Consider the following 13,822-nt stretch of genomic DNA (forward strand, 5'->3'; position numbering starts at 1 on the left):
TAATCAGCGTGCCGCACTGGGAGCGCACAAACACTTGATTGTCTGTCAAAGCTTATGCAATGAGTCTTAAAAGTCAAGCCCGATGTCTTGTGTGGCTCGACTTGGCAGCGATGCGGTTGTAGTCATGACTTATAAGCGAGAAAGAGACATTAGCGGGATATCATGTGAAAAGCTTCCCGACAAAAAGGACATTCATTGAAATTTCCTGAACGAGTTTCCTAATGCAAACCGCAGTGGGAACCATGCCATCCATTTCCCAAGTGTATAATGTAATTAGAATCTTGACTCAGAGAGGCATTACTTCAACATGCTCTTAAAGTGTAAATATTTAATAGCCATTGGCCGCAACAAATAACCACTTGTTGCTGTGTGGGAGATGTGTTCTCTTTTTTAGCACCAGACCTCCTCAATTGTCTTTTTGTCTTCTCAAAATGTGTTGTATGCCTTGTTTTTCCATTTTAACTCTTCCCCCGCAGAATGTTCGCCACTGATTAAAAAAGATGCACAAACACACTAACACGCACCACGAATAGCAACGACACCAATTTCCAAACACTTCCCGTTAGTGAGCTAGCGTGATAAGCGCGTTCCCTCGCAGCGGATTGGCCAGGTTGTAAGTTGACATTAATGTGCTTTCTATTCAGGTCAGTGAACTCGCAGTGCGATCGCTGTCACAATCGTGCTCTGCGAGGAGGTCAGAGTGAAACCAAGCTTAAAAAAAAATCTTTATATGCTCTTATCTTTTCCTGAATGACAGGCTTATGTCATTTCCTTCCATATTAAATTAGCAGAAGAGATAATCCGGCCGACTTCATAAATCCTCTTTTATTAAACCGCTTTAAAAAAAAAAATGTCATGCCGACCCACCGCTTGAACAGCATAAACTGACCAAGTACACATCTCATTTTATTGATTAAATAGGAAACGACATCGGTCAGACTATATGCACACAGATTGAGCAGAAGCAGGATGAGGATATGTGTCAATATACAAACTGCAAAAACACATCACTGCATCCTCTCAAAACGTCCGCGGAGCCAGCCGTTAATGGCGGCCGAGTCCTTTCCGTCCCTGTTTCAAAGTCCCAGTCTCTCCCTTTGTTCGCCACGTGATCAACCCATCATTATATAGGAGCAGGCAAACACATAAGAGTATGTACATTGGACGAGTGCAAATATAAAACGGCACGTTTTCTGCTACATGCGGTCGATCCCCAGCTAGGTGCGGAATGTATATTAGGAGCTGCGTGGTTTCTCGATAGAAACAAGAGTGGTCCCGGAAAGAAAATCGAAGGTTTTGGACGGCCTCTACAAAACGTCTGTGTAACAAAAGTTGAAAAGAGTGTAGAAAAGACTGAATTGAAACCTGTAGGAAAAGAAACCTTTCAAAAAAGGCACCGGTCCAACTTGTGTTTTGTGTGTGGGCATTATAAGGGAACTTTTTATCTTGATTTATAGCTCAGATTTGATCCTGACCCTTCTGCGACTTTGTGTTTTAGATGTTTGTGCTTAATTTCTGTTCCTTCCTGTAGTTTGTGGTCTTGTGAAGCCGGTTGGTGACAATGAACGTTGACGTTAAAGGGGGGGAATACGGTTGCAGTCTTTGGAGAACGGGCATGGCGTGTCACAGTACCTTATTATTTTCTCACGGCACCGGCAGTTGCAGGTTTATTAGCCACCCTGCGAACCGGGACTCTGGAGACGGGTATCTTGGTGCGAGGGATTTCTTTCGCTTGAGGGGTTTGGGATGCGGGTGGAGACTGCGCACCGTGCTTGACGGGGATCTTGGAGTCACGCGGAGCACCGGCGGGGGCCTTCGAATGGTGCGGCGGTTGACTTTCCCCCTGGCTGGGTTTGAAGGTGGCCACGCGGACCTCGACACCGCAACCTTTGTCTCCGCTCCCCGTGCTATGAAAGTCCAAATGACGGCCGTCGTATTCGATCGGAGTGGGCGGGTCCCTGCTTGAATCGTCATCGGTACGTTGGCCGTCACGCACGGGTTGCTTTCCGACGCGGCCTCCTCCTACCACGGGTATTTTGCTAAGCGCCCTTACTTGCGTCCTCCTTTCTTTGGGGACATCCGTGCGTGAGCCATTATGCTGTTCCTCCGCTTTGACCGTCCGTGTTTCCGCGCTACTCGAGCGAGACAACCGTCCATTTGTCGACGGCTCATTGCCGCTCATCTCGTTAGATGCTGCGGTGTCGCTTGGCAAAGGCGCGGGGGGAGTGGCGAGGAGGGAAGCGGCAGGGAGGTCGGGCGACTTCGGTTGAATCCGGACTGGAGCGGCAGGGCTTTTGGGCACTGACGCGGAAATATGGGTCAGGGCGGTCGAGGTTGGCCCAGCAACAGGAGGATCTTTAGTACTAGAAAGTAAAGATTCATGGACAGGAGGGTCTTTCGATACAGTCACAGGGGGCAGAGTGGGAACTGGACTCTGGACTGCGGTTGTCCGAAGTTCTTTAGAAAGTGTAACGACAGCGCTATCCAAAGGCACGGGAGATTTTTTAGCGATAGAGAAACTTGTAAAAGCGGTCGGGCTCGGCTCAGGTTGGGGAGATTCTGGCGTGACGGAGATCCTATTGGACAGCGGTTGGTTGGGCGTTTGTACGGGTTTGGAAATGGTTGCGGTGATTGGGGGGAGGGAAATGAAAGGAAGGTGACTTTGAACAGGACTGGGCGCAGTTTCCACCTTTGGAGCTACATTTTGAGGTTGGGTGGACGAGGAAGAGTGAACATTGCTATCGGGTCGAGTGCAGGTAGCAGGGGAAGACGGACTAAGGGGGGCGGGTTTACGGGATGCAGCTACAGCGGGAGGTTTACTTACGGAGGCAAGAGTTGGAGAAGGGGAAGGGACGGGGGGAGTTGCTGCGTCTGACGAAGCCATGTCGCCAAAGTTACAAGTGCTTTCTTGCGTCCTGTCCAGAGATGCCCGGTTCACGGGAGTCGTGCTCGGTATGGTTTGCCTTGTGATTGAAGCGGCGGCCATTGTGGGAGGGCTCGGTGAAAGTTTTGCATTTGCGGTTGGCTGAGGTGATTTTATTGTAATCCCGGCAGAAGGTTGCTCCGAGGCCGGAGAAAAGTCTGAAGTTGGTTTCACTGATCCAGTTGTCAGTGTGGAGGATTTGGTAAAACTGGTCGCAACCGACGTAGCTACAGAAGACGAGGTTGAGGTTGTCACATCAGTCAGGGAATGACCGCCGGCAGCCGCCGGTGAGCGAGAGGTGGAGGTCAGAGGACAAGCGGCGGCAGGTCCGGATGAAGGAAAAGTGGGCGATGCGGAGAGCTCGGGTGCTTCCAGGCCGGGGCCGCATCTGGCTTTGCTCCACTCGGCCTTGACGTCAGCCATGATGTCTCCTCCTGAGATGGACTCGAAGGTGAGGAGCGAGGAGATGTCGTCCAGCAAGGAGCCCAGGCTGCTCTCTGCGGGCACCGCCGGAGCTTCCGCGGCAGGAACGGGTCCCACGTCCTTCTCAGTTCTGTTCTCGTCGTCTGCTTGCGTCAGGGAGCTCTCGCTGCTCGCTTTGTCTGGGCTCTCCAGAGAGCGAGGTTGCGATTTGGGGGTGAGGCCGATGTCCTCTTTGATGATTTCCACACTGTTCGAGCGCGAGGACATGAGGAGTGGGCTCGGGGGAGCGTCCACCTTGTCGCCCTCGTCTTTCGGGCGTAACTTCATACTGCCGAAGAGACCCTTCAACCCTTGCCGTTGTCGAGTCGATGGCTGGCAGACGGTGTGGACTTTGCGGCCCCCCTCTCCTCTGCGGGTTCCCCTCAGCCGGGAAAAAAAACTGAGGGTCTTGGTCGAACCGGTCGACGAGATGGAGTTGCGAGCGGCGGCCAGGACGCCATCTTCGCCCGTCGGCTCTTCCGCCGCATGTTCGCCGTCTCCTTGACTCACCTCCCGCGCCTTCTCCTTGTCCGCCTCATGCTCGGAGTCAGGCGCGGCGCCCTCGGGTAATCCGTCGAGGGTTTGGCTCCTGGTGACGGGCGATTTGTTGTTTTTAAGAGAAAAGATGTTGCCGGGCTTGCGTTTACCAAACAGCTTGAATCCTTTTCTTATTTTTCCACTTGGTTGGGATTCACAAGGCGGGGGGTCCGCGTTCTCCATCTGTACATCCATCTTTCCTCTGCGTCACCCCACGTCTCCTCCCCTCTTTCGATGCCGTTCTTATTCACGACTCGCCAGTCGGAGCATTTATATCCGAGTTTGTCTTTGTCTCCGTCGAAAGAGCGCGTCTTCACCTGCGTTGGCCTCGCCACGTTTACTATGTTATCGTCTGTCCGCGTCCCCTCCCTCTGTCCCTCCAATTGCTTTCTCCTCTCGTTCTCCCTCGAAAGCCCCTCCCCTTTGAATCGCTTTTGCCTGGCTCCTCTCCCCAGTTACCATGGCAACTGAGGGGGTAAGCTGCTTTCGTCAGCAATGCAGAGCCAGGGGCTGTCATCGACATGTTCTCTCTTTCTCCAAAACGCCTGACGACTGTTTACATAAACCGCAGAAACAATTAGGTTATTAATAGGAATTTGCAAATGATCACGAGATGGTCAAATATCTCCACGGGCATAATCGATATCATTAACTGAAGCTTCATTCTGAGTAAAATGGCCATTTTCTTATCAACTGTGTGAGAGAAGCAGAGTCAGGCTACATGCAGTGGATAGAAAAAGTCCACTCAGCCGTTCAAACCTCTTAAACTTTTGAACATTTCTTTCGAGGAGAAGCCAGAAGAATTTGTGCCAACGATGACTGCTCTTTCAAACTAATTCTTGAAGTCCGACGTTCCATTTTACATGAGTTTATACCTAATTAGTTCATTCTGAACCCAACCATTTCCCACTCATGAAGATGGTGGGCACACTTGCACAATCACATGATCTTAGTTGTTTATTTTGACTTCCTCTTTTTTTTACACAGATTACAGGTCACATTAATGGTGGGAAAAAGTTTTAAAACGATTTATCTTGGTTTCATTTTTACTTCACAAAACAGCGGTATTCTAACAGGGGTGTGTAGACTTTTATATCCAGTGTACACAAAATATGAAGAAAAGATTCTGAAGTTATACAACCAAGAGCTATTGTTTATCCATCGATGAGGTGTGGTCGAATATATACCGGTAGGTTGAAAAGAAAATGCGAGGCTTGGGTCTTCATGTTATGTTTAGAACGAATAAATCCAATTCAAAGTGGCAGACAAGCGAGCCTTGGAACCAAAATTGAACACAATGGAGTCATGAGAAAGATTGCATAACTGATGCGGAGTAGCTAGAAGGAAACAAGAAAGTATCTGTTTTGGAAATTCAAGTGAATAGAAAAACTGGTGTGTAAGTATACCTGTATATGCATTAGATTAATGTAAAACCGAATATTAAGTAAGAATGTAAAACAGTTTTTTGATGAAACATTTCAACTTTGCCGGATTTATAAATGAGGCATGTGAGGTGGAGGGGGAGAGTGATGGATCTTTTTATTTTCAGGTCAGTGCATGAGGCTTTGAAGTGGAACACGCTCTCTTTTGGCCATTAGCGGAACAGCAGAAAAAAGCTGCCACCTCATCCGCAGCACAAAATATTTCCCGCTTTGTACTAATTGGGTCAGCAGTCTTTAAATAAACTTTTGGTGGCGTTTTTTTTTTTTTTTTCATCCCAGAGGCAACAGAAGTTTTGGTGGGAGCATTGCATAGATATGAAGACAAACATCACATTGAAAAGGCTTAAACACAGAACCAACGCTTGATCTTCAATACGTAGAGCCATCAAATAATATCGAATTAACTCCAGGTAAACGCTGCTTGATTGCATTCACGTTCATTAATTACACTATAACAAAATATAGCGCCAGGGCTTATGGTTGTAATCAGAGGTATTACGTCCCGTGATGTCCTAAGCTAAGTCGTTACACGAGATCCAGCACAAGAGCGGTATTCAAATTCAGCCTTTTTAAAAGACAACAAAGTGGTATGAATTCAACAATAAGTTAATGATGATCGTTTTCAGTGCTGTAAAGATTGTATGACAAACGCAATGATACAATACAAATACTTCTAATATAGTACTTTTGGTCCTGTCGAAGTGGGAAATATGTTCGAGTATGATGCAGCGACAATAATGAACACGTTGTTTCTATCATATGACAGCGTCAATTGTTGCATAATTGCTGACGCGGCTCTTGTATTAAATATGAGTTTGAGTATCCATAGTCAAGGGATTCCAGTACACAGTGTGTTTTTCTTGCAACAATTATGTAAAATGACTTGATTCATCCTGAACTATCTGTAGATGAAATCAGCAAATACAGCGTTGAGGAAATACTTATAACGCAAATATTTTTTTCTCCCCCTTGAGTGACAGATGAGGTAGTTTCGCCCCACATCCAATTGGACCGGTGGTACCTCGGTTAAAGGCGCTTCAGCTCCCCTCGTTCAGACGTCATGCTCCATGTGAACGACCTGCAGGGGGGCTCCGTCCTTGAGGTCGTGGTTATGTGCCGGTGAGGGAAGGGTTTCATATGTGCGGCGATAAAAGAAGCGAGTGACCAGGGTGATGATGAACATTTCCATGATCATCATCTGCTGACTCAGCACTGCGGGCAAAAGACAGAAAGGGATTGATTGGGTCCATATCACGCCAAAGGAGAGGACAAAAATAGAGAAGTGGGAATGTTTCTCACTGGATCCACGGGCCTGCGAAGAGAAGGGAGGGGCGCAGGCGATGGTTCCATCCAGAGCCAGGATGTTGATGATGGATGTCTGCAGTTGACTTAATACCAGTATTAGCTAAGGATTAAAAACAAGCACTTGGTGATCGGAATGCACCGAGCAGCCCTTGCATCGTGTTTAAGTTGGGTAACATCCGCGCAGCATACGTCGATCGATTTGCACACGACAGGGAATTGTACTCGTCCCACTGAAATTCGTACTGGCCAGACGCTACATTCATAGCCAACCGCTCGTTCTCTACTCACTTGGTACATGGCGTACTTTGGCACGATGTTGAGGCTGCGTAAAAGGTGGTTGGTGTTCATGAACACGATGGCGACGGGCCACAGAGAGGTGATGGTGAGAACGCCGATGAACGGGTTGATCCAAATTGCAGTGCCGGTGATCTCTAGCTGGAAAAAAAAAACGGTTCGTGTGCAAATCGCTTGCAGTTCAGGGATGAAGCAGGAAAATCAAACTCCTCTTACGTCAGAGAGGTCAAAGTTGCCGTTTGTCCACAGTACGATGGAGAGGACACTGAGCACCGTCTTTAGGATGGCGTACTGCAGTGCACCCAACTTCAGCAGGAACAGCATGCCCCTTCAAATCGATAAAATAAGCAGTGGCACTTAACGCCATTGCAGATGTCAAGTCGGATCAAAACGTTCAGCGTCAGTACCGTGACATGGGTACGCGAGGTAAACACAGGCAGCAACAGCAGCAAGGCCCCGTGGTGATCTTGAAGGGTTTCCCGGAAAAGCGCTTCAGAAACGCATCGCTGCCCCCCAACTCCTCGATCAACAGGACCAGCACTTTGTACACCACCACTGCAAAATAACTACAGAAATACATCGCCGTTTTAGTAACCACCCCGATTCATGCGTTGCTAACAGTGGTGTATCGCAAACATGCTAACGAGTTGCAAGTATCATGTGACCTGTGCTCGTTTCATGTGTAATGATTCATCGAGTGGTTTAAACTACACTCGGACTTGACACGCAAGATTTCACTCCGATGTTGTGGAGTTGATGATGTAACAATTGAGTGCCTTGCTCAAGGGCATATTTCCAACTACAGTAGTACATTAGTTGTACAGTAGGTTTTTTTAACATTTTGTTTAAAACAGAAAATCATACCAGTATAAGTTAATTTAAAATATTGAACGCAGTGTTCAACATCAAAGGTTTAAAAAATAATAAATAACGCACCAATTTGATGTCATATCTGTGAACATAACAGCCCTGGGGATCCACATCCCAAAACAAGACATGGTGGCAATGACCTGAAATAAGAATATCATCCATCATTCCAAAGTTTGGACGTGCTAGTTCAACACATTCTATTCGAGGGGTTGATCGACGATCAATTTAGGAGGCAATGGCTCACCGGTGCAGCGCCGTTGACCCAGATGATGGTTGTCTTCTTCGGGTAAGGCAGTTTTTTATAAATGTAAACACATTGCTCCAAGTAGAGCAGCAGGGATATGCAGGACATAACGGTGAGCATGGCGTACAGGCAGATTCCGACCACATCGAGCTCTGTTTAGAACCAAATACCAAACAAAGGTTAAAAAAAAAAAAAGCAGTGCAACTGCGAATGACATTATGTGAACATAAGAGCATTCTCCGAGTCCATTAAAAAAATGGCAATTGTTCTTAAGAGGCCATGTGGTGTTGTACTAAAGTCTTTAATTATTCTTCCTGCAAACTTCTTATGAGCTAATTGCTATTTTGCGGTGGATGAGAAGCAGAGACTAAAAGCGGTGGGAAACTTCGGAGACTCTCAGATGCTCCACATTGCCGCGCGGCTACAATCTGTCATTCACTTGACCTGCTTGATAAGGAAAGACTTACGCTTGATCACATCCATAGCCAGAGGAGGTTCCTGTAAACAGGCGGGATCAATCGTGATGTTGTCAACTTCCTCCATGGCTCCCGATATTCTTCTTGCCTAAATTTCGCCCCTATAAAATCCTGTTATTGGAACTTCATACACTCTGAACAAGCCAAGCTTCTACCTGGAATGTGACGGTAGGTGGATGGGGGGTGGGAAATAAAAAAAAGTCTTTCTTCTCATGGCAGTGTGTGGCAATGGGTTCAAAAGTCAAGTGTACTTTAACCGTAGGCTACTTTTAAGGAGCCATGGCTTGATGACAAGTGAAGAAATGACGGGTTTACGAGAATAGCTCCAGAAGTAACTGTCGCTCATTCATTCACAGACAGTCACCGTCATTAAAATGACATCAAAAGCGAGGCAATGAATGTATCGGCGCATGCGAACTTTGGCTGGGCGCGGGCCTTCCAAGTAATTGTAAAAAAAAAAAAAAAATCAACGGGGAATAGATTCCATTACTCCCACATTGTGTGGGGTGGACTGAGGTCAGAGATGAGACGCAAAAGAAAGACTTCTCAAATGCCGTCATAAAATCAACACTTTGTGCTTTATATTTATGGTTACAAACAGTACTAGGAAGTCATTTACACAAATTGATAGTGCAGTGGAAGTAAGTACATATGTGTCAAAAGTGAATCGACACTTGGTATCATAGTTTCATCGAGTTAAATTTGATTTAGTTCTCACACGTGAAGCTTAAATCACCAGGATACTTTTACGCGTGACAAAAAATAAAAATAAAAAGCGATTCACTATGCTGAATCTCCTTGGACGTATTGCACGTGGGGTTGGCAGCGTTCATCTCTCAGTGCGTACGGAGGCTTAACTAACGTGAGACGTAGTTGAGGAGGCTAGAAAAATACTGAATAGCATGTCAATGAATTAGTGAAGTAAAATATACACACTGGCTTGGAGAGTAAAAGCATGACCATTTTGTTGGTCATGTTTTTCGACAACAACTAATGCAAACCGCTGGATCGGAGTGCGGCAGTCTAAAGGTTTATGACATTCCTCTTGTAGTGCCAAGTAGCGTAATGTAAAGTACCGGTACATATATATATATATATTTTTTTTAAGAGATCGGGACTGAAGGATGGCTTCAGTGGACGTGCTGATGGTCAAGGCAACATGTGAGGTCAGCTGGATAAGGAAAAAGAAAAAGTACTTGAAAAAACTGGAGAAAACCCGCCAAGATATAATTAGTAATTATACCATTTGATAATACCTTCTATGGCTCACTTTCCATGGCCACGGACACGGTTTGGACTCCTCCTAACAGAGAAACACAGCATCCAAAAATTGAGACGCCCGCTTGGTAGAATGACACTCAATTTCAATATTTTTTATTTTTTTTGTTTTTAAATATAGTGTACCATTCTGTTCCTTGCTGCCATCCGCTTTGTGTTGTGTATCGTTGGTCAGCCCATTCGGGTTTATTTCCTCATTAGAAAGACTATAATTCAAGTCACATTGGTGATTAATTGCAACAACAACAAAAAACAATCAACAACAAATGAAATGTTTGATTTTTTTTTAAAGTAACTTAAAATAACCTTTTGCCATTTTGTTGCAAGACGCCGTTTGCCTGTTCAGGATCGATGTGTACCAATCTGGTTACAAAAGAATGCCCGTCCCCCAGACTGACGACACATCAAAAGTCAAGGGTTACTTGTGTATTCATGTACTAAATCTGTCTCCATATTATGTGCACTTCCAAATTAGAGGAGAACATTTTTCACCTGGAAAAAATAGGGAATATGAAGTGCTTCGCTTCATCCCCAAAAACCTCGGCGACGTTGCGCTTGAAGCCGAGAGAAAATCCGTTTTTGTCCGGTCCTTTTAAAAACACCGGGGCCCGAAAAGCCTCTGTTGAGGAGCAACAAGAAACTCTTAAATTGCACAAGCGTGACATCAGCCAAGCCACATTTCCGGAATACAAAAAGTACCTATGGTGGTCCTGTTCTTGCCTACGAGCCAGAAGTGGTAGCTGAAGAGTGACAGAATGCTGATGAAAAACAGCGCTGCCACAAAGAAAAGGAACAATATGTGGAATTTGGCATGCGTGTTGGGAAGATGTTTCTATGGAGAAGAACAGAAAGCCAATTATTGACCCTCGACTCAATTCATACAAACTAAATGTACATATTGCTTGTGAGGAAGTACAAAATGTCAATCGCTTTGGATAAAAGCGTCTGTACTCACAGACCAGAATTTGATGAAGTACTGAACAACTGTAGCACATATCACGCCACAGTAAAGTGAAGCATAGGCCAAAAATAAGACAAAAAACTTGTAGTTGGAGAAGCCGACACAGTTATTCACCCTGAAAAAGAGGGGAGAAAAAAATAACTTGCAAGCTTGACACATGACAACAAAATAGGTTTGTTTTTGTTTTTTTTAGTTACTGTACCAGGGACAATGATGGTCCATTTTGAGCACACACCTTGAACAACAGAAAATAGGGGAGATGCGTAATTAGGTTAACACATCATTTGACAATATCATTTTAACTTGATGCCGTTCAGAACATCCTGAACGGCATCCAACATTTACATCTTTAAAATATAATTATGTGTACAAATAAGTCTTAAATAAAGTCCATCGACTCACATCTCACAGGTTGAACAATGATGGCAGCGGTCAGGTTTGATCACCTGGCAGAGGCCACAGTATCGGATGACTAGAGCGAATAGAACAAAATAGAATGACTTTTTTGGCGTCCATTTTGTCTTTTTTTCCCACAACACATTACCTGTAAATATGAAAATTACCTTTAAATCAAAGGCATATATTTTGTGTTGCGCCACACACAGAGAAGCAGATCACACACATGCAAGGTATAAACAGAGGTGCCCAAGTGAAAAGGGGTACGCAAACAACGCTGCTTGTAAATGTATCTCTCCGACGACATTGTTTCTCTCCGCAGCAGGACCCTCGACTTCCAAATCCTGAGTGATGAGCTACTTCCACCCTTAACAGATATGACACCCCTATAATGCTGTATAAAAACATGACAGTATTCTACATGTTGCTGTTGGGTGGAAAAGATCACGTGTGCCCAAAGAGGAAAAACGTATGCACCTGAGTCCAATTAGCCTTCCCGTTAAATGTTGCTTAGGCTACGCATGAACCTGCTGCGCCTGAGCAAGAAAACACAAGCTCTTATTACAATAGATAGATATTTCTGAGCAAAATGTAAAAGTGCATAATCAATTTTAGATTCTAACAGGTACTACTTTGATTATTATCATGTTTGTTGGTTTCGATTAATGCCATGTCAGTAATTGTGGCTAAAAGGTGGTGCAACAACAGGTATAGCTTATAACTTGAAAAGAATAATTCATTTTGTGGATTTCTTTTTCCCCCCCAATTTGGAGGCACAAGGAGTACAGGTAACCTTAAGTTTTTGCAAAATGTTGAAAATTATGAAATTCTTCTTAAAATGGTATTTGCTTATCATCTTGTATGAGCTCCTGCTAGTTACCGCTTTTGTTTAGTGCTAACGTGTCAAGATGATGACGAATGATGGGAGGTGTGTGAATTTCCTTTGTTCAAGCACACTCTCTGGTGGTCTGATCTTGAACGGCTTACAATGCAGTCAGTGTTTACAATAGCGGTCAAAGGCCTCACCTCCTCCCGCTGTGCGTGTGTAGACGGGTAAATTCCTCGCCACCTTCTTCAGAATTTCCTGTTGCATCTCCGCTTGCTCTTCCCTTTCAAACTGGTCTTTCTCCGCTCTCGGCAGGGCGAACTGACAGTACAAGAAATTATAGTGCTAATGACCATACATGCGGACATGGGCCAAGATGAGCACCTGGCCTGTACCTCAGAACTGCGAGTAGTGCAGGGCAAAATATGCTTGCGCGACTAAGGTATAAAGATCAAAACACACACAAAATCTCTCTTTTACCACTTTCGATGGTTCGGCAGGTCTGGTGCAGATGGTCTTCCAGTAAGACCATATGAACATGAAGAAGAAAATGTGGAATATGACCAGGTAGCTGACTGTTGAGAGGAAACAAAGATGAAGCAACTCTAATGTAATACTTGCTCACAAAAAATTAAAAAGGAACATGCGCGGTCGCTTACTTCTCTCTGCATTGTTTGTGATTGTATCTACAAAACACGCACAAAGGAAGTAGACAAAAGTATCAGTTAGTGCTCATCAAGAATGCATAAATTCACATCCCCCATTGCACGACACCCAGTCCTGGCACCATGTTGCAGCGGCCTGGCACCGCTTGCAGTACGCCACCCCCCTTGCAATAAGACAATGAGAAAGAGCTTTGTTGAGAAAGAAGGGATGTCCCTCGCCTGGCCACAGCAGCTAAAAATCATCGAAATGCAGATAATGGTATCATCAGTTCCATGCTGGCAACTAAAAAGAAGCCATCTGTAATGAAGGACAGCGAATGCTTTCCAGTCCTGTCTTCTCATAAATGAATAAGTGTCATCCTGCTTGTTTGACAAAAATAAATAAATCTAATTACTTATGAAACATTTACCTAAATAACTCGTACATTCTGAGTAAACACCCGGGGGCGGGCGGGATACATCATTCAAACGTTATACTAATTAACTTAATTACACTTAAGTCGATGGAAAAGTTCTGAAAGGTGCCTTCTAATTTTTTTTAATGTACTAATGTCAGTCAGATAACTTTGATACGAGGAAAATGCCATGTAAAGCACACGAGAATAAAATGCAATACTTAAGGAATTTCAACTGTCTTCTAAACTTGTATGATATAACTTATTTCCATAGTTTCAGAAGATAACAGTTGACGTGAGGATACCGTTACGCTTCCTCTTATAGCGCAAAAGCACAATTTCTCAAATTAGAATTCTTCGATGGAAAACTGTAGTAAATGGGAAAAAAACTAATACAAAAAAAATAAATAAATGAAGACCAAACTAACTTTAAAGCCCGGAAATAATCGTAAATCACACTTCGGCAAAAAACAGCTGACGGCGACCGGGAAATTGTCAACACATCGCATATCCACCTCCACGACAAATATACATATACACGCATATAAAACTATAAACTAAATAAATAAAATAAAGTATACTTACAAACACAAAGCTCCACAACATAAGCGTAGTACGACCAGCCAACGACCAGGTTAATAAATAAGACAGGTATCCAGTTAAGAGCCCGTTTGCAGCACCTCAGAGTACGAGAGGGCGCCATCTTTAATCTGTATTGGCCGGTCAGTGGCAGCAGGTGGAGTTATGA

The 13,822-nt window shown here is 44.7% G+C and overlaps 3 protein-coding genes across 4 annotated transcripts; all 3 read right to left on the minus strand.

Moving 5' to 3' along the window:
* Positions 1-885: 885 nt before the first annotated feature.
* Positions 886-4,344, minus strand: si:ch211-244c8.4 (uncharacterized). Its single transcript, XM_052046756.1, has one exon. The coding sequence runs from the start codon at positions 4,115-4,117 to the stop codon at positions 1,637-1,639; it is 2,481 nt and encodes an 826-aa protein (XP_051902716.1). The 5' UTR covers positions 4,118-4,344; the 3' UTR covers positions 886-1,636.
* Positions 4,345-5,443: 1,099 nt separating this feature from the next.
* LOC127588175 (organic solute transporter subunit alpha-like) lies at positions 5,444-8,982 on the minus strand. The gene is made up of 8 exons (XM_052046787.1): positions 8,545-8,982; positions 8,078-8,229; positions 7,900-7,973; positions 7,371-7,529; positions 7,180-7,291; positions 6,958-7,104; positions 6,664-6,769; positions 5,444-6,576 (listed from the first exon to the last, which is right to left on the minus strand). Exons 1-8 carry the CDS (start codon positions 8,618-8,620, stop codon positions 6,416-6,418), a joined length of 987 nt encoding a protein of 328 aa, XP_051902747.1. The 5' UTR covers positions 8,621-8,982; the 3' UTR covers positions 5,444-6,415.
* Positions 8,983-9,112: 130 nt separating this feature from the next.
* On the minus strand, positions 9,113-13,814 carry LOC127588171 (palmitoyltransferase ZDHHC20-B-like). 2 transcript variants are annotated; one of them, XM_052046779.1, is made up of 13 exons: positions 13,660-13,814; positions 12,674-12,700; positions 12,495-12,589; positions 12,215-12,335; positions 11,195-11,264; positions 10,995-11,027; positions 10,787-10,907; positions 10,531-10,663; positions 10,324-10,450; positions 10,138-10,224; positions 9,958-10,037; positions 9,810-9,856; positions 9,113-9,724 (listed from the first exon to the last, which is right to left on the minus strand). In XM_052046779.1, exons 1-12 carry the CDS (start codon positions 13,775-13,777, stop codon positions 9,813-9,815), a joined length of 1,056 nt encoding a protein of 351 aa, XP_051902739.1. In that variant the 5' UTR covers positions 13,778-13,814; the 3' UTR covers positions 9,113-9,724; positions 9,810-9,812. The 2 variants fall into 2 exon arrangements, with proteins under 2 accessions (XP_051902739.1, XP_051902738.1); XM_052046778.1 differs by having other exon boundaries at positions 12,215-12,359.
* Positions 13,815-13,822: the final 8 nt, after the last annotated feature.

This window comes from Hippocampus zosterae, chromosome 16, assembly GCF_025434085.1.
Source record: "Hippocampus zosterae strain Florida chromosome 16, ASM2543408v3, whole genome shotgun sequence".
NCBI classification, from domain to species: Eukaryota; Metazoa; Chordata; class Actinopteri; order Syngnathiformes; family Syngnathidae; genus Hippocampus; species Hippocampus zosterae.

Coding starts and splice junctions, on each gene's coding strand:
- si:ch211-244c8.4 (XM_052046756.1), bottom strand. CDS start 4,117: ATGGATGTACAGATGGAGAACGCGGACCCCCCGCCTTGTGAATCCCAA.
- LOC127588175 (XM_052046787.1), bottom strand. CDS start 8,620: ATGGAGGAAGTTGACAACATCACGATTGATCCCGCCTGTTTACAGGAA. Junction 7,974..8,077: donor GGGTCAACGGCGCTGCACCG/GTGAGCCATTGC, acceptor TTCTTATTTCAG/GTCATTGCCACCATGTCTTG. Junction 6,770..6,957: donor CAAAGTACGCCATGTACCAA/GTGAGTAGAGAA, acceptor TTTAATCCTTAG/CTAATACTGGTATTAAGTCA.
- LOC127588171 (XM_052046778.1), bottom strand. CDS start 13,777: ATGGCGCCCTCTCGTACTCTGAGGTGCTGCAAACGGGCTCTTAACTGG. Junction 10,908..10,994: donor ATGGACCATCATTGTCCCTG/GTACAGTAACTA, acceptor CCTCTTTTTCAG/GGTGAATAACTGTGTCGGCT. Junction 10,451..10,530: donor CAAGAACAGGACCACCATAG/GTACTTTTTGTA, acceptor GCTCCTCAACAG/AGGCTTTTCGGGCCCCGGTG.